The sequence below is a fragment of the Argentina anserina genome, chromosome 2 (genome assembly GCF_933775445.1).
Source record: "Argentina anserina chromosome 2, drPotAnse1.1, whole genome shotgun sequence".
Lineage (NCBI taxonomy): Eukaryota > Viridiplantae > Streptophyta > Magnoliopsida > Rosales > Rosaceae > Argentina > Argentina anserina.
Window position 1 is genome coordinate 1,362,985 of NC_065873.1, and position 26,217 is coordinate 1,389,201.

General features: G+C 36.9%; 3 protein-coding genes across 10 annotated transcripts in view; all 3 read left to right on the forward strand.

Annotated features, from left to right (window-relative positions):
* The first annotated feature begins 3,810 nt into the window (after positions 1–3,810).
* LOC126785485 (TMV resistance protein N-like) lies at positions 3,811–25,839 on the forward strand. Its single transcript, XM_050511198.1, has 6 exons — positions 3,811–3,916; positions 4,297–4,846; positions 5,063–6,161; positions 6,285–6,563; positions 6,665–8,237; positions 25,432–25,839. The coding sequence occupies exons 2-6, from the start codon at positions 4,329–4,331 to the stop codon at positions 25,521–25,523; spliced, it is 3,561 nt and encodes a 1,186-aa protein (XP_050367155.1). The 5' UTR covers positions 3,811–3,916; positions 4,297–4,328; the 3' UTR covers positions 25,524–25,839.
* LOC126785484 (disease resistance protein RPV1-like) overlaps positions 12,814–26,217 on the forward strand; it is a 41,538-nt gene continuing 28,134 nt past the window's right edge. Inside the window, exons 1-7 of one of the 8 annotated variants that reach the window (XM_050511189.1) lie at positions 12,814–12,930; positions 13,513–14,145; positions 14,311–15,406; positions 15,509–15,787; positions 15,886–17,927; positions 18,811–18,992; positions 19,082–19,452. In XM_050511189.1, coding sequence (XP_050367146.1) covers positions 13,652–14,145; positions 14,311–15,406; positions 15,509–15,787; positions 15,886–17,751 — 3,735 coding nt within the window. In that variant the 5' untranslated portion in view covers positions 12,814–12,930; positions 13,513–13,651 and the 3' untranslated portion in view covers positions 17,752–17,927; positions 18,811–18,992; positions 19,082–19,452. Of the gene's footprint in view, positions 12,931–13,512; positions 14,146–14,310; positions 15,407–15,508; positions 15,788–15,885; positions 17,928–18,810; positions 18,993–19,081; positions 19,453–26,217 lie in introns of those variants that run through there. The other 7 variants (XM_050511191.1, XM_050511192.1, XM_050511196.1 and 4 more) reach the window with 7 other exon arrangements.
* The window catches only part of LOC126785486 (TMV resistance protein N-like), a 31,607-nt gene continuing 26,469 nt past the window's right edge, over positions 21,080–26,217 (forward strand). Inside the window, 6 exon segments of the mRNA XM_050511199.1 lie at positions 21,080–21,193; positions 21,752–22,295; positions 22,543–22,714; positions 22,716–23,639; positions 23,752–23,961; positions 24,066–24,240. Of these exon segments, the coding sequence (XP_050367156.1) occupies positions 21,796–22,295; positions 22,543–22,714; positions 22,716–23,639; positions 23,752–23,961; positions 24,066–24,240 (1,981 nt within the window). The 5' untranslated portion in view covers positions 21,080–21,193; positions 21,752–21,795.

Below are 26,217 nucleotides of genomic sequence, written 5' to 3' on the forward strand. Positions count from 1 at the left end.
CATCTGTGATCAATGTGCGTTCTTAAATTGGTTTTTTCTTTTTTGGTAAATTAGGTTTTGTGGAATTCCAAATTGAGTGAGGTTGATGACTTTTAACCTCCATAAATCCAGTCATTTTCTCTTCTGTTACTATGAAAGAAAATGAATGATTTTTTTTTTATAAAAAAAATTAATTGATGACTTGCTGCCAGTCACTTTCTTCCTTTTCAAGTTCCATAACTTAATAAAGGGTATAAACGTTCATCATATGCATCAATATTTACATAAGCAATCATTGATTTTATGAAAAAAAAATTAACTACCTATGCCAAAGGAAAATAATTTAGGTTACACTATCATAGGATACATGGCTTACACTACACTTACATCAAAGTACTTGTCCTTCCATAAAGGACCAAAAATGTACACATGAGGCAGAGGGGTGTAGCATCACTAGCATCTTAAACTACTACAAATTTAGAGTTTCAGCTTTTGATTTTATTCGTCTTTCAGAGGATAGAGTGGAAACCCAATTTCCATTGCAATAAGATAAATGATGACGACTGCATTATTGACATCACATTAGATGCATATCACAAGTATGTAATTTTCAAAATCAACACGATTACTTTTCGAGGAAAGTGTTTTATATTCAACATATTTGTGCTTTGCAATTGATTACAGTGAACAAATGCCCAAAGCAAGGACCACATCTCTTAACTCCATCAACCATTAAAAATGATCCAAATGAAAAATGAAGCTTAACTCAACATCCAACAATGTTTCGAAGGCTAAGAAAAGTAATGAGAAACACGAACACTGAAAAAGAAAAAATAAACAGTTATACAAACTTAGTCACGTTACCTGTGAAATGTACACTACTTCAGTGACCACTTAGGAAACAGTTAAAGACACACATATTTCATTCATGATCTTTTACCAAAATTATGTTGGTGACAACCCAACAAACACACTGTCTAACATTTCAAACTGTAGACCTAAGCATAATAAAACTCCTCATGCTGACAAACTAACATCTCGACAAATAATTTATCAGTAGTTCATAATATATATCACATTGCTAAATCAACCCACACTTAAATGTTTAATTGACAATTAACTATTTCATTAGAATGTATGATTAGTGTTTAATTGACAATTAACTATTCAATTAACAATTTCAATTTAAACTACTCAACACTCATTACACACGCCAAATAAAAAAAACATACCAGACCATATCAGTTCATACAATTAAAACACAAAGAACATTACATAACACAAAACTTACAATCCGTATAAAATGCTGAACTGTTTCCCCAACTCAAATCAAAGCACCAAATTTTCCATTTGCCCCATATCCAACAATAATAAGACCTAACTAATTACAAAACACACTGAACCAATTGATCATGGAAAAACAATTAATCAATCGCAAATAAAAACAAATTGACAATTGATTTCATAAAAAAAACAAATTGACAATTGATAAACAATCCCAATACAAGGATAACGAATCGGCGATTAGACAACATAACAAACAAAATCGCACAAACACTCAAAACTTACATATGATCGAGCAACACAACCCAACCCACCTCAACTAAGATCGCAAATGAAGACATTATATTACCTCCCAATCTCTTACTCCCATCCTGCCTTCAATAAGGGCATAACAGGTAATGCACATGTAATAAGGACATTTCAGATTAGCACGAAAATGCGGGGGCTTCGTAGCAAATGCGCAACTTCAAATTACACTATAGACTTCATATTCCCAACTTCATATTTCCCACGAAACCCTTGTAGCTCTGATTTGTCACATTTTTGTGTTCGTTTTAACAATTTTAAATCTTCTTACAAATAGGGTGCTCTGTTGGTTCTCTTGATGATTATCAATGTGCGGAACCTTGTGAACACAAAGTCTGCAGGAGCAATCCATGTTTTATCAAGGTAATTAGGACTTAGGAAACCTCATGAGTTCTCATCAAAATCGATTGAGAACGGAGAACCATGTCACATTTCATGTGGATTCTCTACTCGATCTAGTAGTTCTTCACTTGGATTTCCTCTACGTACGAGTGAGTCAGGTTAATTGGTACTTGAGAGCAAGGACTAAAATTTCGGCGAGACCAAAATATCGAAGATTCGAAAAGTTGGAAATTTTGATTTAAAAAAATAATTAAGTAAATTGATAGAAATTTATATAAAAACGTGGAAATTTTGAATAAAATTTTGAGAAATGTTTATTTGATCAATTATCTACTATATGCTTATTATATAACTATTAGTTTATAGTGAGTTATAGTAATTTGAGGTGAAATAATCGTCGGACATTATTAAAATCTACTTAAAATACACACACACACACACATATATAGTCACTATCTAGAGTGAAGCTTCACTCTAAAAATACAGAGTGAAATTCCAATTTTGACACACTTTTTAGCCAAATTTTTTCACCATAAGTGATTTAATATTTAGGTATGTTAATCAAGATTATCTCTACAAATTTTCATCCAATTTGACAATGGTTTGAGTTTTTAAAATTGAGATTTACACGAATGGTTCACGTTTAACAGTTTTAATTCATTCATTGATTTGATCTAATTTCAATACCATAACGATGTCCGAATTAGATGAAATTTTGTAGATATGATCTTGAATAGCATACCTAAATATTGAATCGCTTATGGTGAAAAAATTTGACCAAAAAAGTGTGCTAAAATTGGAACTTCACTCTATAATTTCAGAGTGAAGCTTCACTCTAGATAGAGATTGTGTATATATATATATACATATGTATATATATTTACCCAAAAGGAGGCTAGGTCATCATGCTTATTTACATATGATACATTAAACATGAAATTATATGAGTGGTTTAGAACCACATAAATCATTTATGAGGTACAAAATTTTCACTATCTTCATCATGTTCTTAAGTAAAACCTTGAGTATATTGTGAAGAATAATAATTAAATGATAATGTCCATTTATAATTTTGCATACACTGACTTATATGCAAATCATAGGGGTTGTGTGTGATTGACTCTGGATTGTGGTACTAGTAGTTCCCATTCGGATCAAGCATTTCTCAATTTTGACCATAACCATAGGTTTTGTGAAGATTGTGTCCATGTGTTTTTACTTGATTGCATCTCATTAGAGAATAATATGGTGGATAAACATGATGAATTTCCCCCATAAGAGTAAGGTCTATCATTGCTTCCTCCTAGACCAAAAGGGTTCGATTTCCCTCAACAATTAGTTCGGTTTTATTTAAATTTTAAGTGAATGTTGAGATATAAAATGTAATATATAATAAAAAATCATAAATAACAATAAGTTAGTGTAATAGAGTTAACTATAACTTTGTGCTTACAAAAAGATAGATCAGAGATTTGATTTTCCTAACTAGTGATTTTTATATTTTATTTAAAATTAACCTAACACGTGACGATATTATAAAAATATATCAATATGTCGAAAAATAAGATATTTCACAAAAATATCAAGAAAATCATAAATAATGGACAACTGAGACAATATATGTACCTTGGCCAATGGTGCGTGAAATCTGTTCCTCTCTCTGAACATCCCAAACATAATTTCGAGTAAGGTTATAAATCCACATCCCTAGCTGGCATCAATAATTGATTAGGGTGGGTGTTTATAAAGGTGAAATTCTCAGGGTGGTGGTAACAATTGAAGAATTTTCCATGAATCCACCACCAACACATTTTGTAAGTCGCTTTGCAAATCCCGTGGGACCCAGATGAGATTATTTGGTCTCCTCAACTCCTCAAGTCTTCACACGCTCAGACAAAAAAAAGTCTTCACACTCAGATCTCATTTTCTCTCTCGATCACCACTTGGCTTCTAAGTAAGTCGATCTGGTCGATCTGATCCTAGCTTCGATTCCTAGCAAATTCAGGTTAAGCTCCAACAGATTTCTATCCCACAGCTGTGTTTGTTTTTAATTTGCTTAATTATATATATGTTACTATGTTTTTGGCTATCTGCTCTGCAGTTTCGCTCATAGGCACCAGTTATTTTATAAAATTTTGGAACATACAGCATAACTTGAGCACTCATAGCTTTTGGTCAAATAGGATAATATATGCAGATGTGATCTCAATGATCTGGTATAGTACTGTATGCATTTGCAGCATGTTGCTAGTGTTTTATGTTTCTAGATAAACTAGGTGATGATCCATTAGGAAACAAAAAGAGCATGATTGCAAAGGATTGTTAACTCCAGGCCTTGAAATTGTGTTGAAAGCTTATCTGATTTTACTCATATACTGTATATAGTCCTTCCACAGGTGACCTGCTACGAGTAGGAAATGAGCATACAAAGAAGTACCTCAACATCTTTCCCCGCTTTACCTCGGTGGGAATATGATGTTTTTATTAGCTTTCGAGGCGAGGATACTCGCAAGGGTTTTACAGACAATTTATACACTGCATTAGACGATCGAGGAATCAAAACGTTCAGGGATGATCCTGAACTTGAAAAAGGTGAAGCTATTGCTCCAGCACTTTCTGCTGCAATTGAGAAATCAAGATTTGCTGTCATTGTCCTCTCCCCAAATTATGCAACGTCGACGTGGTGCTTGGATGAACTCGTACAAATTCTTGAATGCATGAAAGCAAATCCTGTTGATGCGTCATCAAGTGGTAGGGTGCTGCCAATTTTCTATGATGTTGATCCCTCTAATGTACGAAAGCAAACTGGGAGTTTTGGAGAAGCCTTCTCTAATCCTGAGAAAACGTTTTGGAATGACAACGAGAAGGTGCAAAGGTGGAGATCTGCATTACATGAAGTGGCAAATTTCTCAGGGTGGGCATCCAAACATTGGCGGTATGTGTATACTTGTTTCTTTCTGTCTCTTCCATTTCACTAACTTACAATAGTTAACTCATTCGATCTTCATATTGCTATTAAAAACTAGTATATGCAGATCATTGTCAATTGGGTCTATGACGCTTATTAAATGTCATTACAAGACATAAAAAAGGTCCAATATTCCAGATACATTTTCAATACCTGATAAGTTTGGTCTAATCTGTGTTCTAGGTCTGAAAGAGAGCTCATTAGAGCAATTGTTGAAGATTTACTGAAAAAGTTGCATCTTCCAACATTCAAGTACGCAGAAAATCTAGTCGGAATGGACTCAAGATTGCAGCCACTTTTTTTGCATTTGGGTGTAGGGATGGATGACGTTCGCTTCATTGGGATATGGGGAATGGGGGGGATTGGTAAGACAACAATGGTAAGAGCGGTGTATGAGATGATCTCTTGTGAATTTGAATATAGTTACCTTCTGACCGATGTTAGAAATGACTCTGTTGAAAAAAATGGTCTACTTAATTTGCAAAAGCAACTTCTCTCTGGGATGATAAGCAGAGAAAAGGCTGATAACATATTGAACCTTTCTGAAGGAGCTGCTGCAATAAAGAGGCGGTTAGCTCGCAAAAAAGTTCTTCTCATTCTTGATAATGTGAACCAGTTGAAAGATTTAGAATATTTGGCTGGAGGCCCAGACTGGTTTGGTTCTGGGAGTAAAGTACTTATCACAACTAGAGATGAGCATTTATTGATTCAGCATAAAATTGAGAGACGATTGAAGGTTGAAGAATTAGATAAGGGTGATTCTCTTAAGCTTTTTAGCAAGAAAGCATTCAAGAAAGATTACCCTGCAGAAGGTTTTCTCGATTTGTCTCAATCTGTTGTAAGTTACACAAACGGTCTTCCTTTAGCTCTTGAAGTACTGGGTTCTTTCTTGTATGAAAGAGATCTTTGTGAATGGAACAGTGCACTGAGCCAGTTGAGAAACGTTTGTGGCTCGGACATATTTGACGTACTTAAAATCAGTTACAATGATCTAAATTCTCATTGGAGGAAGATATATCTAGACATTGCATGTTTCTTTAATGGACATGAGAAAGATCGAGTAACCGAAGTACTAAATAGTTGTGATGTTGCTGCTACTATAGGAATAAAAGTCCTCATGCAGAGATCTCTAGTGACTCTTTCAAATGGAAGACTGTGGATGCACGACTTGCTTAGAGAAATGGGTCAGGAATTTGTTCACCTGGAGTCTCCTATTGAGCTGGGCAAACGCAGTAGGTTGTGGCTTTTTGAAGATGTCGCACATGTCTTGACCACAAATACTGTAAGTGAATACTAATTTGGTACAAATATAATTTTAACTGTTATTTGCTTATACATTATATGACAAGTCGATCACTGTGCGATACACATATAACATTTATTTTTATTTTTTATGGGTTGATAGGGAACAGAGGCAGTAGAAGGCATATTTGTGCACTCAACTAAGTCAAAATTGGAGGTGAATGTGCTTTCGAACCCATTTTTAATGATGCGCAAATTGAGATACTTAAAGATTCAGAATGTGAACCTACCTAAGGAGCTTGAATATCTTCCCAATAGTCTAGGGATTCTTGATTGGACAAGGTATCCGTTAAAGTCTCTACCAACAGATTTCAACCCTCGGCAGCTGGTTGAACTTACCTTATGTTATAGTTGCCTAAAACATGTTCAAATAGGCACTGAGGTATATTTATTATCATTACTATGACATACTTTTATTGCTTATAATGATTATTGAATATATCATGAAATCTGATTTATTCTGTTTTTTTACTTGATATGCAGCCTTTTTGCAAATTGAAAAGCATTAATTTTAGTCACTCTCTGAATCTAGTCAACACCCCAAACCTGAAAGATATGCCATATCTTGAGATTCTGTGTCTTGAAGGTTGTATAAGTTTGTATAAGGTTGACCCAGGAATTGAAGTGCTTGAGAGACTTACTGTGCTAAACTTGAAAGATTGCAAGAATCTTGTGCATTTTGCAAATAGTGTGCGTGGCTTAAAATCTCTCAAGGTTCTTGATATTTCGGGTTGCTCAAAACTTGACACACTTCCAGAGGATTTGGGCCATACGGGGTGTTTGGTAGAGGTTGATGTGAGTAAAACTTCTATACGAGAACTACCTTTCTCTATTGGTTTGCTTGAAGAACTTGTCTCTATGTCCTTGAGAGACTGCAAACAGCTTTCGTGTCTTCCAACCAGTGTAGGTGGCCTAAAGTCTCTCAAATATCTTAAACTTTCTGGTTGCTTGAAGCTTGAGAGACTGCCAGATGAGTTGGGTCAGATTTCCAGTTTGGAGGAGCTTGATATGGGACGAAGTGGAATAAGAGAAGTGCTCCCCTGTATTAGTCTTTTGAAGAACCTTAAAGAATTGTCTCTTGCTGGATGTAAAACACAGTCACTTAGACCATGGAATATGATGCTCAACCCTCTTCAGTTATTGCGAAAACAAAGCCACATTCCGGCAGGATTATCGTTGCCATGTTTGTCCGGGTTGCATTCATTGATTGAATTGGATCTAAGTGACTGCAATCTTTATGACGAAGCAATGCCCAGCGATTTCAGATGCTTAGCCTCATTGAAGAAGTTAGATTTGAGGAATAATCAATTTGTCAGACTACCTGAGGGCATTAGCCAACTCTCTCAACTTGAAAGTCTCTTCTTGGATGGGTGCAGTAACCTTCAGATAGTACCAGAGCTACCATTTGATGCAACGGCAAGGGTATACGTTACCAACTGCACGTCATTGGATATAATGGCCAATCGAACAGGACGAAGCAATTTGTTGCCAAGCGGGAAGGGGGAGAAAGAAAGCTGTGAGGGAGTTGCACTACCATTGCTAGCACGCCAGCTGGCAAGTAAAGCAACTCCTCGCAAATCCATTATGTTTGTTTGTCCTGGAAATGAAATACCAGAGTGGTACAATCGTCGAGGAGAGGGGTCTTCTATAACTATAGAGCTGCATCCAGGTTGGTTTACTAACATGTTCTTGGGATTCGCCCTGTGTGTCGTTTTTGACCACCTCAAACCACGCTCGCCTTTAGATCTGTGGCAGATTAATTGGTCAATGACAGCCAATGGAAAATCCTGGGATGTGGGGACAGACTATATTCCTTCGTGTCCATTATTTGGGGAAAGGTGGGGTGAACCTGTGGGGGATCACATTTGGTTCTTTTACTTGAGCCATGATATTATCCGTGCAGATTTTCAGGATATCCACTCTCAGCTTAAATTCTCATTTGAACCCACCTTGAAAACTGTGCGAGTGAAGAAGTGTGGTGTCCGATTGGTGTATGAGGAAGATGCGGAGGAGCTTCGGCAAACATATTTGAAGCAGAGCAAGAATACCAAGCGAGGTCTTCAACTCCTCTGTGATGATGTAGCATTTAGTAGTATTGCAGGATAGGCTCATTCAAAAAAAAAAAAAACTACGCCACCTTGACGGCGCGGGAACCGGTGGGAGCCCTAAAACTTTATTAACAATTTATGACCACAAACATGGTTGGTGTTCTTCTATAACAACTCTTTCCTATGTGTTTAATGTATTAGTATTGAACAAAATTGTAGGACAGTGGTAATGTAGTGAACAAGGGTGTTTATTCCTACTGTTATTCAGGCTACAAGTGGTTGTTTGAATCAGAAGCTAACTCTTCTTTTTTTCCTTCTTTTCTTTTATAAAAAATGGTGATTTAGTGTTCCCTGGCCTCCACATGCATATTCTTATATGCTATCAATGATACTGGTAGAACAAAAGCTCAAAAATCTTCCATACATATGTGATCAATGTACATTCTTGACTTGATTTTTTCATTTTTGGTAAATTAGGTTGTGTGGTATTTCAAATTGAGTGAGGTTGATGGCTTTTAACCTCCATATATCCAGTCATTTTCTGTGCTGCTATTCTGCCATACTCACTTTCTTCCTTTTCTAGTTCCATAACTTAATAGAAGGTATGACCGTTCATCATACGCATCAACATTTACAAATGCAATCATTGGTTTTATGAAAAAAATTAACTATCTATGCCAAAAGAAAATAAATTTAGGTTACACTACCATAGGATACATGGCTTACACTACACTTGCATCAAAGTACTTGTCCCTGCGTATAGGACCAAAAATTTACACATGCTGAGGGGTGTAGCATCACCAACATCCTAACAACTACTGCAAATTTTGAGTTTCAGCTTTTGATTTTATTCGTCTTTCAGAGGATAGAGGAAATCCAATTTCCAATGCAATAAGATAAATGATGGCGACTGCATTAATTATTGACATCACATTAGATACATATCTTAGCTGCTGCACATGTAATTTTCAAAATCAACACGATTACTCTTCGAGGCAAGTGCGGTGTATTCAACATATTTGTGCTTTGTAATTGATAACAGTGAACAGATGCCCAAACTGATGTCCGTAATATTTTCAGGTCTGAAACCAAGGACCACATTTCTTAACTCCATCAACTATTAACAAATAAAAAAATGAAGCTCAACTTAACATCCAACAATGTTTGGAAGGCAAAGAAAGGAATGAAAAACACAAACACTGAAAAAAGCAAAAAATAAAATAAAATAAAACATTTATACAAAAATCTTAATCACGTTACCTGTGAAATGTACACTGCTTCAGTAACCAATTAGGCAACAGCTAAAGACACAAATGTTTCATTCATGATCTTCTATTAAGGTTATGTTAGTCACAAACCAACAAACGCACTGTCTAACATTTCAAACAATCAACCGAAGCATAGTAACACTCCTCATGCTGACGAACTGACATCTCGACAAAGTATTTATCACTAGTTCATCTTATAAATCGCATTCCTAAATCAACCCACTCTTAAATGTGTAATTGGCAATTAACTATTCAATTAGATGCTTGATTAGTGTTTGTCTACATATATTCCTAGCAAGAGAGATTTTCTAATAATGATCATTTTGTTGAGAACTAATTGAGGACTTTCTAATTAATTTTTAGTTAGACCTATTTTTCGATCACATTTTTTCATCTCAACCGTTTAGATATTAGGTATATATTAGTATATTAGATATACAAAATTTTAGCCAATTTAGTAATTGTTAATGTATCAAAGTATGTTAAATTAATGAACGAAAGTAAATCATATTTATGAATGTCTTAATAATTGTCAATTTTAATGAAATTTTGCAGTGATAATATACTTATATATATCTACAAAATAAAAGGCACAGATCTAAATATGAGATTGAAAACTTGGTGAATCAAAATGTTCCTCAACTAGTCCTTAACAAGATGGTTCTCATTAGAAAGAGCCCCTGCCTAGCTAACTGCTCTCCATTCTAAGTACGTCAAGCTTCAATTCCTTCAAATAGCTAAAGAGGAAAAAACAAAAAAGGTACTACAACATCTACAAGCATGAAAATGCTCAAATTACATGATCTTTTATGTAATATATAGTGCTTAGTCACAGCATCTAATTGTTGTTATCTCAAAAGAAATATTCATATTGAATAAAATTTTACAAACTTGATTGAAAAAGAAATCAAGTCCATCGGTCATAAAGTCTAGTATTAAAAGATTTAATTTTTAGGTGTAAATTATACTCTAATATCTTTCTTTCTGTGTGATCAAAGTGAAATGCATCACATGCTGAAGAAATACACACGCTTTGCAGTGAATGAATATCAAAGGAATATAATTACTTAGAATTTTTTAATACATTAATCAACATATAAATTAATATACAACCAAAACTAATTTGCATATGTACTCACCCTTACATAAAAATACATGAACCACCATTTATAACACTGAAAAATCAGATGATATGAAAACCATGATGGCTATACTGCACCCTTGCAAACTTATGATTAAATATGTATGAGTTTATATTTGGGAATTATTGTTAAACTTGGATTGAACCATCGAGTTGGAAACATCTTAAATGAAGATGTACACGATGCAATACCTGCAATATAAACCTTGTGTCAAGTCTTCTCGTAAACTGTCAAAATTTCTCAAAGACTAAGATTGATTTTAATGATGACATCCTCAAAATCTAATAAAATTATAACAAACTCTTTGTCCATAAGTGTGAAATGTCACTTTGGTCAACTAACTTTTCATTCAATTATCAACAGACACACATGTCATAAACTACATAAAACCAACACCCTGAGCAACGCCTTCTCCAAACAAATTGATATTCTAAGCAAGATAGAGTCACTATATTTGCTTGATATTTTTCTACCGGGCATTTACTAAATCCATTTCAACTAACACTAGCCATAACTCCCTCACTATCACATATCGAACAGTTATAAACCAAGAAGTGAAGAAGCATAATCTCCTGACGGCCAACACAAACAATCCTCAGCATCAATACATCTTCTGATTACAATAAGATCCAACTCTATGTTCACCCAACTAAAACTCAATGGCCAAGCCTCTACTACAACATTGAACATAGGGCTGGATCAGATAGCAGATATTTATATGAAACTATATCCTTGAATAATGAAACACAAATGCCAGTTAAAATAACTGAAAATTGTAGGGGTGGACACGGCACTGGATGAGACGGGACGGGGCTCATCCCACTCTTTTGAATCGGGACGGGACGAGGGTTTTTAAGAATACATCCCACTCGGGATTAATCCTGGTTGGGACGGGACGGGACGAGACAAATCTCATATTCCTATGAAATTAAATAAAAACCTATATTTTTACTTTTTCATTAACAAAGTAACATTCAATAATGAAATTTTAACAAAAAAAATACGTATTATGTTCAAAATATTATAATTTACCATTACTATTTGAGTTGATATAATTTTGGAGTTATTAAGAACATAAATTAGTTTCATTTTAATACAAATATATAAAAATTTTAAGTTTTTATTAAAGGTGTGACGGTACGGAACGAAGTAGGATAAAAATTATTCGTCCCACGTCCCGTCCCACTATTATGAAACGGGACGGAATCGGGACGGGACATATATTTTTAGACTTCCGTCCCGTCCCGTCCCTATGAATTTCGAGACGGGATCGGGACGAGATCGGGATTTCCGTTTTTTATGCCTACCCATAGAAAATTGCAACAAACATTGATATCAAAGTTGCATCAATAACTCAAAAAAAAAAAACACACCTAAAAACCAACCCATAACAGAGCTTCACAACATTCGTAGCCATTAATAGCAACTGAAATAGGCTTGTTAAGCAACTCAACTTGAACCATAGCTGCCCTTTTACCCACACTACTACTTCTTTCAAAGACTGCAACCTTAATCAATAGATTCAATACTACTAAAAACTAAACTGGCTTGCCCCAGCTTGACACAATTGGTCTCATACAGATAATTCTACTGCCACAGACTTATTAGTTCTTAACAAACTCAATTTCAACTAATCAACACCCAGTAGACACCAAATAACAAAAACACACCAGACCTTAACAGAAAAACAAAACTACAATCCATACATTTGCTTCACTGTTTTCCAACTCAAATCAAAGCACCATATTTTCCATTTGCCCCAGACCCAACAATAAGACCTAATTAATTACACAACATACTAAACCTTAACCTTTCATCAATCGCGAATAAAAAAATCAATTAATAAAAACTTGAAATTCCAATTACAGAATTAATCGCGCAAAATCAAACAAACACATAATAACATCACAAAATCTTAACATTCTTAATATTCCAACCATCAAACGAACCCATAATAACATCACACAAAGCAACCAAAAAAACCAACACAGCCAAGAACACGAAAAGAAAATGATCGAGGAAACAAATGAAACATCGGGAATGGGTCTGCACCTCTCTCTGACATATATAACCTCCCAATCTCTGTCTCACCCGTCTTCTAAATCGCCTCAATAAGGGTATAACAGGTAATGCATATGTTATAAGGAGTTGACTTTGACCAGGCTCTTACCCCTCAACGGTGGAGTTTCTCAAGACTCGAAGAAGTCTCTCATCACTTAGCTTCTGTTCATCCTTAAGCTGCTTTGTTCGAAGTCGGTCTGATCCCAACTTCAAATCCCCACGAAACCCAGGTTAAGCTCCAACTGATTTGTCTCATTTTTGTGTTTGTTTCTGCAAATTTAACTTTCTTAGCTTTGTTTCTGCAAATTTAACTTTCTTAGCTTTGTTTCTCTTCTCTGTATCTCTTCTTGATTGATCATGGATTGATCGATATTCACCCGCATAAGCTGGGCAGTCATTAGTTTTAATCATAACTTGTGGTCAAATAGGATGTATGGACTTACCCGCATAAGCTGGGCAGTCATTATGCACGTGTACCTATATGTATCATGCTTTGTTCAACTGAATGAAAATGAAGAGAAAGAAAACTTTGTGCAACTGTCTTTCAATGGATCTTGCACCTGTCTTTCCTCAATTTTATTTCTTTCTCGTTTACGAGGAGCGAGTGTTTTGTGGCTCTGTGTATTTAGATACAAGAACAACATAAATTAAAGCAAAAGGAATAAAATTCGACCACAGAATGACAGAAACCAAGGCGGTCAAATTTTTTTTTGTTGCTTCATAGTCCATTGCACAATTCTTGTTAGAATGAGTATTGGTTTTCCGTCGATTGAGTAGGAAGTTATTAATCTTTTCTATGTATTATGCTGTAGGGAAGGGAAACCAGGATACCAAATGCATGTTTTCCTTTATAGTTTATCTCAAGTGTTGAACAACTTGCAAGTGTTTGGAAGCTTCACGGTTAACTTGGACACACTTTTGTACAAGTAGAAAAAGTAGTTTTCATTGGAAATGACCATAGAAACAATCTCTACCTCTTTCCGCCCTTTAACTCTTCAGTGGAAATATGATGCTTTTCTGAGCTTTAGAGGTGAGGATACTCGCATGGGTTTTACAGACCACTTATACACTGCATTGGAACATCAAGGAATCAGAACTTTCAGGGATGAACCCGAACTTCAGAAAGGGGAAGCTATTGCTCCAGCCATTTCTGCTGCAATAGAAGAATCCAGATTTTCTCTAATTGTTCTCTCACAAAATTATGCATCGTCGACGTGGTGCTTGGATGAACTTGTAAGAATTCTTGAATGCATGAAAGCAAGAGAAACTATTCTACCAATTTTTTATGATGTTGATCCCTCAGATGTAAGGATGCAAACAGGGAGTTTTGGAGAAGCCTTTGCTAATTATGAAGAAAGGTTTACGGATGATAATGAGAAAGTGCAAAGGTGGAGAAATGCATTAACTGAAGTGGCTAGTTTCTCTGGGTGGAATACAAAAGATCGGTATGCATATACTTGTTTCTCTGTCTCTTTTCATTGCTTCAATTTACAAATATTTTGCCTCTTCATTAATGCCATTCACAAATTAAATAGGCTGATAATCAGTAGGGCACTAGGGCTTATGAGGCATCCATATCCTGTTAAATTTATTTTAGTACTTTTTTATAGGTATGAAACCAAGCTCATTATAGATATTGTTGAAGATGTATGGAACAAATTGCAACCTACATCATTCAGTTATGCAGAAAATTTAGTTGGAATGGACTCAAGACTGCAGCCATTTCTTTTGCTTTTAGGCGTAGGGGTGGAAGACGTCCGTTTCATTGGAATATGGGGAATGGGCGGGATTGGTAAGACAACTATGGCAAGAGCGGTGTATGAGAGAATCTTTTGTCAATTTGAAATTAGTTTTCTTCTTACAGATGTCAGGAACTCTGTTGAAAGAGGTGGTTTACTTAATCTGCAAAAGCAACTGATCTCTGGGATGATCCGGACAACACAGGTTGATCACATATTGGACCTTCATCAAGGAGCCACCATTATGAGAAGGTTGTTAGGCCACAAAAAAGTTCTTCTTGTTCTTGATGATGTGAACCATTCGAGCCACTTAAAATATTTAGCAGGAAATCAAGACTGGTTTGGTGCGGGGAGTAGAGTTCTTATCACAACTAGAAATGAGCATTTGTTAGTTCAACATGGAGTCCAGAGAAGATTCAAGGCTGAAGAATTAAATGAAGATGATTCTCTTCAGCTTTTCAGCATGAAAGCATTTAAGAAATATTACCCTGAAGAAGATTTTCTTGGTTTGTCAGAATCCGTTGTAAGTTATGCAAAAGGTCTTCCTTTAGCCCTTGAAGTACTCGGTTCTTTTTTGTATGGAAGAGATCTTAGTGAATGGAACAGTGCACTGAGCCAGTTGGGAAGAGTTTGTAACTCGGACATATTTGAAGTACTTAAAATAAGTTACAATGATCTAGATTCTGATGGGAAGAAAATATTCCTAGACATTGCATGCTTTTTCAATGGGCAGGACAAAGGTCGGGTGACAGATATACTAACCAGTTGCGATGTTGGTGCTGTTATAGGGATAAAAGTCCTCATGGAGAGATGTCTAGTGACTCTTTCAGATGGAAGACTGTGGATGCACAATTTGCTCCAAGAAATGGGTCATGGAATTGTCCACCTAGAATCTCCGAACAAGCTGGGCAGGCGTAGTAGGGTGTGGCATCATGAAGACGTCAAATATGTCTTGACCCGAAATGCTGTAAGAGATTTAGTAATTTTACCTGTTATTTGCTAATACATTGTATTTCAAGATAGTCTACTAACTCCACTTTTTGTGTTATGATAAAATTTGTGTTGATAGGGAACTGAGGCAATAGAAGGTATATTTGTGCACTCAACTGAGTCAGAAGGGGAGGTGGACGTGACTCCAAAATCATTTTCAATGATGTGTAAATTGAGATACCTAAAGATTAAAAATGTGAACCTACCTAAGGGGCTTGATTATCTTCCCAATAGTTTACGGATTCTTGATTGGACAAGGTATCCGTTACAATCTCTGCCAGGACATTTCAGCCCTCGGCAGCTGTTTGAACTTACTTTGTGTCACAGTTGCCTAAAACATGTTCAAATAGGAGCTGAGGTATATTATCATTACCATACCATTCTTTTATTGCTTATTATAATTGTTGAATATATCATGAATGCTGATTTCTTCTATAATTTTTACTTGATATGCAGCCTTTTTGCAAGTTGAAAAGCATTAATCTGAATCTTGTCAACACCCCAAACTTGAAGGTCATGCCATATCTTGAGATTCTGTGTCTTGAAGGTTGTATAAGATTGTATGAGGTTGACCAGGGAATTGAAGTGCTCGAGAGACTTACAGTGCTAAACTTGAAAGATTGCAAGAATCTTGTGCATTTTGCAAGTAGTGTACGTGGGTTAAAATCTCTTGAAGTTCTTGATCTTTCGGGTTGCTCAAAGCTTAAAAAACTACCAAATGACATGGATCACCTAGAAAGCTTGAAGGAGCTTCGTGTGAATGGCAGCGGCATAAGAGAAGTACCTTCCTCGGTTGGGATGCTTGAAAGACTTGACCTGCTGAAACTGGAAGATTGCAAAGATCTCGTGTCTCTTCCAATCAGTGTACATGGCTTAAAATCTGTCAAGGTTGTTAATATTTCAGGTTGCTCAAAACTTGACAAACTCCCAGAGGATTTGGGCCATATGGAGTGTTTGGTAGAGGTTGATGCGAGTGAAACTTCTATACAAGAACTACCTTTCTCTATTGGCTTGCTCGAAGAACTTGTTTCTATGTCCTTGAGAGATTGCAAACACCTTTTGTGTCTGCCAAGCAGTATAGGTGGCTTAAAATCATTGAAGTATCTCTATCTTTCTGATTGCTCAAAGCTTGACAAATTGCCGGATGAGTTGGGTCATATTGTTAGTTTGGAGAAGCTTGATGTGAGTGGAAGTGGCATAAGAGAAGTGCCCTCCTCTATTGGTCTTCTGGAGAACCTCAAAGAACTGTCATTTGCTGGATGTAAACGACATTCACTTAAATCTTGGAATATGATGCTCAACCCTGTTCAGTTATTGCAAAAACAAAGCCACATTCCGGTAGGATTATCGTTGCCTTGTTTGTCCGGTTTGCATTCATTGACTTACTTGAATCTAAGTGACTGCAATCTTTCTGACAAAGCAATGCCTAGTGATTTTGGATGCTTAGCCTCATTAATAGAGTTAAATTTGAGCAATAATCAATTCCTTACACTGCATGAGAGCATCGGTCAACTCTCTCGGCTTGAATATCTCTATTTGGATGGGTGCAGTAAGCTTCAGATAGTACCAGAGCTTTCATCTGATGCATGGGTAAAGGCTACCAATTGCACCTCATTGGATACAATGGCCAATCAAATAGGACGGAGCAATTTGGTGCCAAGAGGAAGCTATATGAACAGTCTCAAAAAGGGGGAGAATGAAAGCTGCAAGAGTGTAGCACTACCATTGCTAACACGCCACTTAGCGAGTAAATCATCTTATCAAGAATCCACTACATTGTTTGTTGGTCCTGCAAATGAAATACCAGAGTGGTACAATCACCAAGAAGAGGGGTGCTCCATAACTCTAGAGCTGCATCCAGGTTGGTTTACTAACTCGTTCATGGGATTCGCTATGTGTGTCGTTTTTAACTGCCTCAAACCACTCCCGCCTTTGGATTGGTGGGCCATTAGTTGGTCAATGACAGCCAATGGTAAATGCTCAAGTGTGGAGGCAGGTGGCACGTCTCCAATATTTGGGGGAAAGTGGGGTCAACCTGTTGGGGATCACATTTGGTTCTTGAACACGAGCCGTGATTTTTTCCGTGGAGATTTTCAGGATATCCACTATCATCTTAAATTCTCACTTAAACCCTTCTTCTTGCCGAAAGCACCCACCTTGGAAACTGTGCGAGTGAAGAAGTGTGGTGTCCGTGTGTTATATGAGGAAGATGTGGAAGAGCTTCGGCAAACGTTGTTGAAGCAGAACAATAATACCAAGCGAGGTCTTCAACTCCTCTGTGATGATGTACCATCTAGTAGTACTGCAAGAGAGGCTCATTAAATTGTGCCCGGATCACTTTGCGGTCATTAAACTGCGCTAAGATCACATTGCAGGTACCAGTGGAAGCCCTCAAAATTCATGACCACAAACATGTTTACATGGTTGATGTTCTTGTCTTCTTCCAACACCAAGTAAGCTGAGTGAGTGAAGATGCATGTTGTTTACCAAACATAAATGTATGTGTCTCTTTCTTTTTATTCGGTAAAAGTATGTCTCTTCTATAAAAACTCTTTCATGTGTCTTGGAATTTATCATTAATGTTGTAGTTGAATAAAAGTGTAGGACAGTGGTACTGTACTGCATGAAAACACCCTTGTATTCCTACTGTGTTTTTTTTAATTTCCTGAGTTGGGGTTTACTCCTACTGGGTTATTCAGGCTAAAAGTGGTTGTTGCTTGTTCTTCTCGCTTGTCTTTCATTGTCTTCCCACTTTTCTTTTTCATAGATTTACATTAAACTCCACTCCCTTTTCAACTAGTTTCATCTATTTCCATTTCTCCTCAAATTGGTTTTCAAAACTTCTAGGGTTCTTTAGCTTGAATTTTTAAATACTAGAGAAATCTCAGTTGTTTTCCCCTTTGAATTAATGTGTTGGGTAAGGAAAGTGATACAGGCACCATTTTGTGTAATGTTTATAATATAAATTATAGAGTGACTACTTCACCATCACAAAATGTTAAGATTTGTCTATTCAAAATGTTAATGTAGTAACTCCAATCTATTATGATAAATTAACAAAAGATTTGTGCAGCTGAGTGATTTTGATGATAATTAAGTGATCAAATACGTACTACTTTAATTGCACTCTTCATTACACGTAAATAATTCATGGGGTTAGACAATCCTTAGTAGTGAGGATGTCTCATTTTAGAAGTATATGCATCTGATCATTCTAACACTATCATTCAAATGCATACTCTATACGTTGGTCTCCCAAATGCATTTGTTATGTATCAGCCCCATTCAGAAATGTTATTATTGTTCATTCATTAGACCAACAATATATTTTGTTATTGCTGTGGGTTGAAAATCCCCCTTGTTTTGTTGGTTTAATTTTAGAGAACTGTGACCTTCCACATGCAAATCACGGACATGTGATTTTGGGAGACCCTTCGCCCATCCTGTTTTATCCTATTAGTTCCACTGAGGTTCGTTGCTTGGTCGATATACCTGGAACAAAAGTGCCTTCAGTAGCTAATGGTGAAATGGCCAACTATTTGAAGACTGTGGTGGCTCCTCAGGTATGCATCTATAGTTTGCTTGACGTTATTTGTTTACACATGATATACATCAGAACTGGACTAATTATGAAGACTACTTTGTAATTCAGATTCCCCCTGAGCTGTACAATGCTTTTTTGGCTCCCGTAAACAAGGGAAACATCAGATCCATGCAAAACAGAAGTTAGTACCCAGATTTAAAATATATATGAATACCAATTTGTATCAGTATCAGCAGTCTTGGGTTTCCCCTGCAGAATTAGATATCAAGATGGGGGAGAATGATAAGTTTAGAAGTTGTTGTTCTGCAATGGAATCCAGCTACATTTTCCATTTAATCAAACTTGTACAAAGTATAGCAATGTAGTAGATGTAAATGCTACTGTTGATGATTTTATAGTGAATGGCCAGTGGAATGTTCCCAAATTGAATGAGATTCTGGAGAGTTAGGATTCAGTAATCAAATCCAGATTTAGAAAAGAAAGAAGTTAGCACAAGTTTTCTATATGTTTTAGGAGAGTATATCTTCCAATATTCTATTAGGTTTAGTAATCTAGTTCATATTTTATCAGCAGCCCCTATTGATATAAATAGGGCTGCAGGGGGATTTTAGTCTATGAGACAGAAATCCTAAAGAGAGCAAAGGGTGATAGAGAGATAGGAACTAGATAGGGAGGGGTTAAGGTCTACAACAAGTACTTGTACTAAACTCTTCAGTACTAGTAAATCTCTCAAGAGAGATCACAGTGGAGGTAGGCTTCGGCTGAACCACTATGACTTTAGTGTGTTTCTGTTTTAACAAGCAAAAAAATATCGCGAATAACTAAGATCTAAAAATGCGCTTATAACAACAATTTGAGGTCCAACTACTAATCTGCAACAAACATGGAGTATGAAAGTCCGGTCATTTCTAAGGCCTCTTTCCTGAAAAAGGTTTGGAAATAGAATGTTCCCCCGAGAGCAAAAATTGCTGCCTGGTTACAAGTTACAACTATTGAATCATCGAAAGTTCGAAACCGTAGAGACACTATTCAAGAACCTTCGCCCCAAACACTCATTCCGCCCCTAAAAAATCAAATCTATTTCACCACCAAGTAATTGACATAATCAACTAAACAATTTTCCATACACCTTGTGACTTGTGAGAGCATTCATCAGTCCATCGGCTAGCAGAGCGTGGGACCCACGCGCTAAGCAGAATTGGGTCAAATTCGAGTAGTTGTTGTTGGGTTCAACTGCTGTGCATCAGCTGCATCAGCTGCATGTTATACGTAGATGCACGTGGGCTGTGTGTGGGGTGTGGATGGTGGATGAAGCTGCTGCATACTATACCACCGCGTAGAGTAGAGCAGAATTTCCCGATGTTGTTAGGGATCAAGAGTCTTTAGAGGGCAGTGATCAATCTATGGGACACTCGTGGAAATCTACTAAATAAGAATAGAGAGTCTCACCGGAGGAGAAAGCAGAACCGGTGGCTCAATTCAACTTACGGCCTTTTGGGTATCAAACTATCAAGCGACTCCCAAGATGTGGTGTGGTGTGGTGCTGCCGCGTCATCAGAGATTTCCACGAATCCACCACTGCTAGCTTCTTCAGCCTCAAATTTAAACTCGTGGGACCCAGATTAGATTATTCTATTGCTGGGAGTATTGACCCAGATATTTCTATCCCATAGGCACCAGTTATTTTATGATCTTAGTGAATGGAAGAACATCTTGCTGGGAAAACTGGGAAGAGTTTGTAACTCGGACATATTTGATGTACTTAAAATAAGTTACACAATGATCTAGATTCTGATGGGAAAATTGCATGTTTCTTCTGAGTATCAAAGTAAATCAAACTCTCAATTTCAGATCTTCAGTTGGGTTGGAAATACTAAAACTTACTGCGGATAAAACCTCCGTTAGTCAAGCGACTCGCAAGTTGTGGTCAAATTTACAGGGTACGGTGGAGGGAAAGAACTTTCCATTGAACCCGGCACCACTTTTTAACACCAGAAATTCTTCAGCATTTTCACCCCTACAAACGCGTGGGACCCAGCTGGCATTATTGTTGCATGGCATTATATGGTGGAGATGACTGGAGTTGCCCATTATTGGTGTCCTCAAGTCTTCACGCTCGGCTTAGATCTGTTAAACTTCTCTCAAGATGGAGAGTCAAGTCTCTCACCACTTCGCTTCTAAGTCGATCTGATCCCAACTTCGAATTCCCAGCAAACCCAGGTTATATTCCAACAGATATCTCTCCCACATTTGTGTTTTTTTTTTTTCATTTGCTTAATTATATATATATATATATGTTAGTATATATGCTATCTTTATGCTCTGCAGCTCCGTTACTGAATTAGTGTAAAACTGGCACCAGTTCCTAATTGATCATGGTGTTCGAAATATATTATGAACTTTTGGCACATACATTAACTTGGGCACTCATATATTATAGTTCTGGTCAAATAGGATAATATATGTATATGTGATCTAAATTAGTACCTAGATTCATTTGCGGCATGTTGCTCGTGTTTTATGTTTCTAGCTTTTAAGAACCCGAGCAAGATGGAGTAGAGGAACAACCAACCACTAAAAGTCTAAAACAAACCACCTTATGTTTATTGCTTTACTAATTAATTATGCATTTATACACTTATTTTTAGAGTAAATATTTGATCATATATGATCCATTTTGAAACAAAAAGAGCATGATTGCATGGATTGTTAACTCCAGGCCTTGAAATTGTGTTGAAAGCTTCTCTAATCTTACTCATATATATAGTCCTTCCACAGGTAATCTGCTACAAGTAGGAAATGAGTATACAAAGAACCTCAACATGACAACATCTTTCCCCGCTTTAACTCAGTGGGAATATGATGTTTTTATTAGCTTTCGAGGCGAGGATACCCGCAAGGGTTTTACGGACTACTTATACACTGCATTTGACGATCAAGGAATCAAAACGTTCAGAGATGATCCCGAACTTCAAAAAGGTGAAGCTATTGCTCCAGCTCTTTCTGCTGCAATTGAGAAATCAAGATTTTCTGTCATTGTCCTCTCTCCAAATTTTGCATCGTCAACTTGGTGCTTGAATGAACTTGTACATATTCTTGAATGCATGAAAGCCAATCCTGTTGATGCATCGTCAAGTGGTAGGGTGCTGCCAATTTTCTATGATGTTGATCCCTCTGAAGTACGAAAGCAAACAGGGAGTTTTGGAGATGCCTTCTCTAATCATGAAAAAAGGTTTTGGGATGACAACGAGAAGGTGCAAAGGTGGAGATCTGCATTACATGAAGTGGCAAATTTCTCAGGGTGGGCTTCCAAAGAATGGCGGTATGCATATACTTGTTTCCTTCTGTCTCTTCCATTTCACTAACTTACAATAGTTAACTTATTCAATCGTCGATCATAATGCTATTAAGAAATATAATAGGCAGATAATCACCGATTGGTCATATGAGGCTTATTAAATTTCATTACAAGAATACAAAAGAATCAAGTCCGATATTTGCAGATACATTTTCATAAACTAAATATTAACGCCAATACCTGATAAAGTTTGGTCTAATCTGTGTTATAGGTATGAAAGAGAGCTCATTAGAGATATTGTTGAAGACATATTGAAAAAAGTGCAACCTGCAGCATTCAGTATTGCAGAAAATCTAGTTGGAATGGAGTCGAGATTGCAGCCAGTCTTTTTGCATTTGGGTTTAGGGGTGGATGACGTCCGCTTCATAGGGATATGGGGAATGGGGGGGGATTGGTAAGACAACGATGGTGACAGAGGTGTATGAAAGGATCTCTCATGAATTTGATTGTAGTTACCTTCTGACCAATGTTAGAGCTTCTGTTGAAAAAGATGGTCTACTTAATCTGCAAAAACAATTTCTCTCTGGGATGATGGAGAGAGAAAAGGCTTATAATATATTGAATTCTCATGAAGGAGCCACAGCATTAAAAAGGCGGTTAGGGCGCAAAAGAGTTCTTCTCATTCTTGATGATGTGAACCAGTCAGAACATTTACAATATTTGGCAGGAAATGCAAACTGGTTTGGTTCGGGTAGTAGAGTACTTATCACAACTAGAAATGAGCATCTGTTGATTCAACATGAAGTCGAGAGAAGATTGAAGGTTGAAGAATTAAATGAGGTTGATTCTCTAAAGCTTTTTAGCAAGAAAGCATTCAAGAAAGATTACCCTCAAGAAGAATTTCTTGGTTTGTCAGAATCAGTTGTAAGTTATGCACAAGGTCTTCCTTTAGCTCTTGAAGTATTGGGTTCTTCTTTATACAGCAGAGATCTAAGTGAATGGAAAAGCTTGCTGGGAAAACTGGGAAGAGTTTGTAACTTGAAAATTTTTGATATACTCAAAATAAGTTACAATGATCTAGATCCCGAAGAGAAGAAAATTTTCCTAGACATTGCATGTTTCTTTAATGAGCAAGATAAAGATCAAATAACAGAAATACTAACATGTTTCGATTTTGCTGCTACTATTGGAATAAAAGTCCTCATGGATAGATCTCTGCTGACTCTTTCACATGGAACACTGCGGATGCACGATTTGGTCAGAGAAATGGGACAGGAAATTGTCCATATGCAATCTCCTAACAATCCAGGCAAGCGTAGTAGATTGTGGCTTTATAAAGATGTCAAACATGTCTTGACACACAATATTGTAAGTGATTTGGTACAAGAATATTAACTATTATTTGCTAATACATTATATGACAAGTCGATCAGACAATTACCTATTTACTTTTTATGGTCTAATAATATTGGGTTGACAGGGAACTGAAGCAATAGAAGGCATACTTCTGGACTCAACTGAGTGGGAAGCACAGGTGGACGCGACGCCGATATCGTTTTCAATGATGCACGAACTGAGATACCTGAAGATTAAGAATGTGAACCTACCGAAAGGGCTTGAATATCTTCCCAATGGTTTATGCATTCTTGATTGGACAAGGTATCCGTTAAAATCTTTGCCAGGAACGGAGGTATATTATAATTACCATATCATTCTTCTTTCAGTTGTAGATATTGTTTGAAATACAGTATTGTGAAAGCTAATTCTCCTCTATGATTTTTACTTGACATGCAGCCTTTACACAAATTAAAATCCATTAATTTGAGTCACTCTCCGCATCTTGTCAGCACCCCAAACTTTAAAGTTATGCCATATCTGGAGTTTCTATATCTTGAAGGTTGCATAAGATTGAATGACATTGACACAGGAATTGAAGTGCTTGAAAGACTTACTGTGCTGACTTTGAAAGGTTGCCAGAATCTTGTGCGTCTTCCAAGTAATGTAAGGGGCTTAAAATCTCTCAAAGTTCTTAATCTTTCTGGTTGTTCAAAGCTAGACAAATTACCGGATGAGTTGGGTCAAATCCGCTGCCTGGAGAAGCTTGATGTGAGTGGAAGTGGCATAATAGGAGTGCCCTCCTCTATTGGTTTTCTGAAGAACCTCCAAGAATTGTCTCTTGCTGGATGTAAACCACGGTCACTCAAACCATGGAATATGATGCTCAACCCTCTTCAGTTATTGCGAAAACAAGGATTATCGTTGCCCTGTTTGTCCGGGTTGCATTCATTGACTTACTTGAATCTAAGTGACTGCAATCTTTCTGACGAAGCAGTACCTGTTGATTTTGGATGCTTAGCCTCATTGAAAGGGTTAAATTTGAGGAATAATCAATTCGTTAGACTACCTGAGAGCATCGACCAACTCTCTCGACTTGAATTGCTCTACTTGGATGGGTGCAGTAAGCTTCAGAGAGTGCCAGAGCTTTCATCTCATGCATGGGTACACGCTACCAACTGCACGTCATTGGATACAGTGGCCAATCAAATTGGACGAAGCAATTTGTTGCCAAGAGGATTATATACTAACAGTTTCAAAAAGGGGGAGAATGAAAGCGTCTCACGAGTGCTAACACGCCACTTGGCGAGTAAAGCAACTTATCACAAATCCACAACGTTGTTTATTGGTCCTGGAAATGAAATACCAGAGTGGTACAATCACCGAGGAGAGGGGTCTTCTATAACTATAGAGCTGCATCCAGGTTGGTTTACTGACACGTGCATGGGATTCGCCTTGTGTGTCGTTTTTGACTCCCTCAATCCACTCCCGCCTTTGGTTGAGTGGTGCCTTAAATGGTCAATGACAGCCAATGGAAAACCCTGGAATGTGGGGGAACGCTATGGGGATCCATCATTTGGGGGAGAGTATGGTCAACCTGTGGGGGATCACATTTGGTTCTTTTACTTGAGCCATGATTTTTTCCGTGGAGATTTTCAGGATATCCACTATCAGCTTAAATTCTCATTTAAACCCATCTTCATTACGCGCAGACCCGCCTTGGAAACTGTGCGTGTGAAGAAGTGTGGTTTCCGCATAGTATATGAGAAAGATTCGGAGGAGCTTCAGCAGACATATTCGAAGCAGAGCGATAATAACAAGCGAGGTCTTCAACTCCTCTGTGATGATGTAGCATCTAGTAGTATTGCAGGACAAGATCATCCAGAAAGAATTAAAGTGTGTTTAATGGTAATGTAGTGAACAAGGGTATTCCTACTGTTATACAGGCTACAAATGGTTGTTTGAATCAAAAGTGAGCTTTTTCTTCTCACTATCATTCTCTTCCGGTTTTCTCCTTGTCGCTGATGTGTTTTCATCTTTCTACTTTTCCTCTCGAATGGGTTTTCATAAGTTACATGGTTTTGGAGCTAAATATTATTTAAATTTTGAGAAATCTCAGCTATTTGTCCCTTTAAATGAATGCGTTGTGGGTGGAGAAACTGAACAATGCACCATTTCGTGTAATTTCCAAGTATATAGTGCAAAACTGTAGAGATTTGTATATTTATTCATAATGTTGACATTAATGCATTCAAATGGATACCTATAAGTTGGTCTCTCAACATTCTTTCTTCTTTTCGTTTAGAAAAAAATGGTGATTTAGTGTTCTCCGGCCTCCACATGCATATGCTTATATGCTATCAATGATACTGGTAGAACAAAAGATCAAAAATCTTCCATACATCTGTGATCAATGTGCATTCTTGACTTGGTTTTTTTTATATTTGGTAAGTTAATTAGGTTTTGTGGAATTTCAAATTTAGTAATGTTGATGATGGCTTTAACCTCCATATATCTATTGTGATTTTCTCTGCTGCTTTTGTGAAATAAAATGAGTGAATTTAAAAAAAAAATTGATGACTTGCTGCCAATCTGCCATAGTCACTTTCTT

Coding starts and splice junctions, on each gene's coding strand:
- LOC126785485 (XM_050511198.1), top strand. CDS start 4,329: ATGAGCATACAAAGAAGTACCTCAACATCTTTCCCCGCTTTACCTCGG. Junction 6,162..6,284: donor ATGTCTTGACCACAAATACT/GTAAGTGAATAC, acceptor ATGGGTTGATAG/GGAACAGAGGCAGTAGAAGG. Junction 8,238..25,431: donor GAGCAAGAATACCAAGCGAG/GTCTTCAACTCC, acceptor ATAACAAGCGAG/GTCTTCAACTCCTCTGTGAT.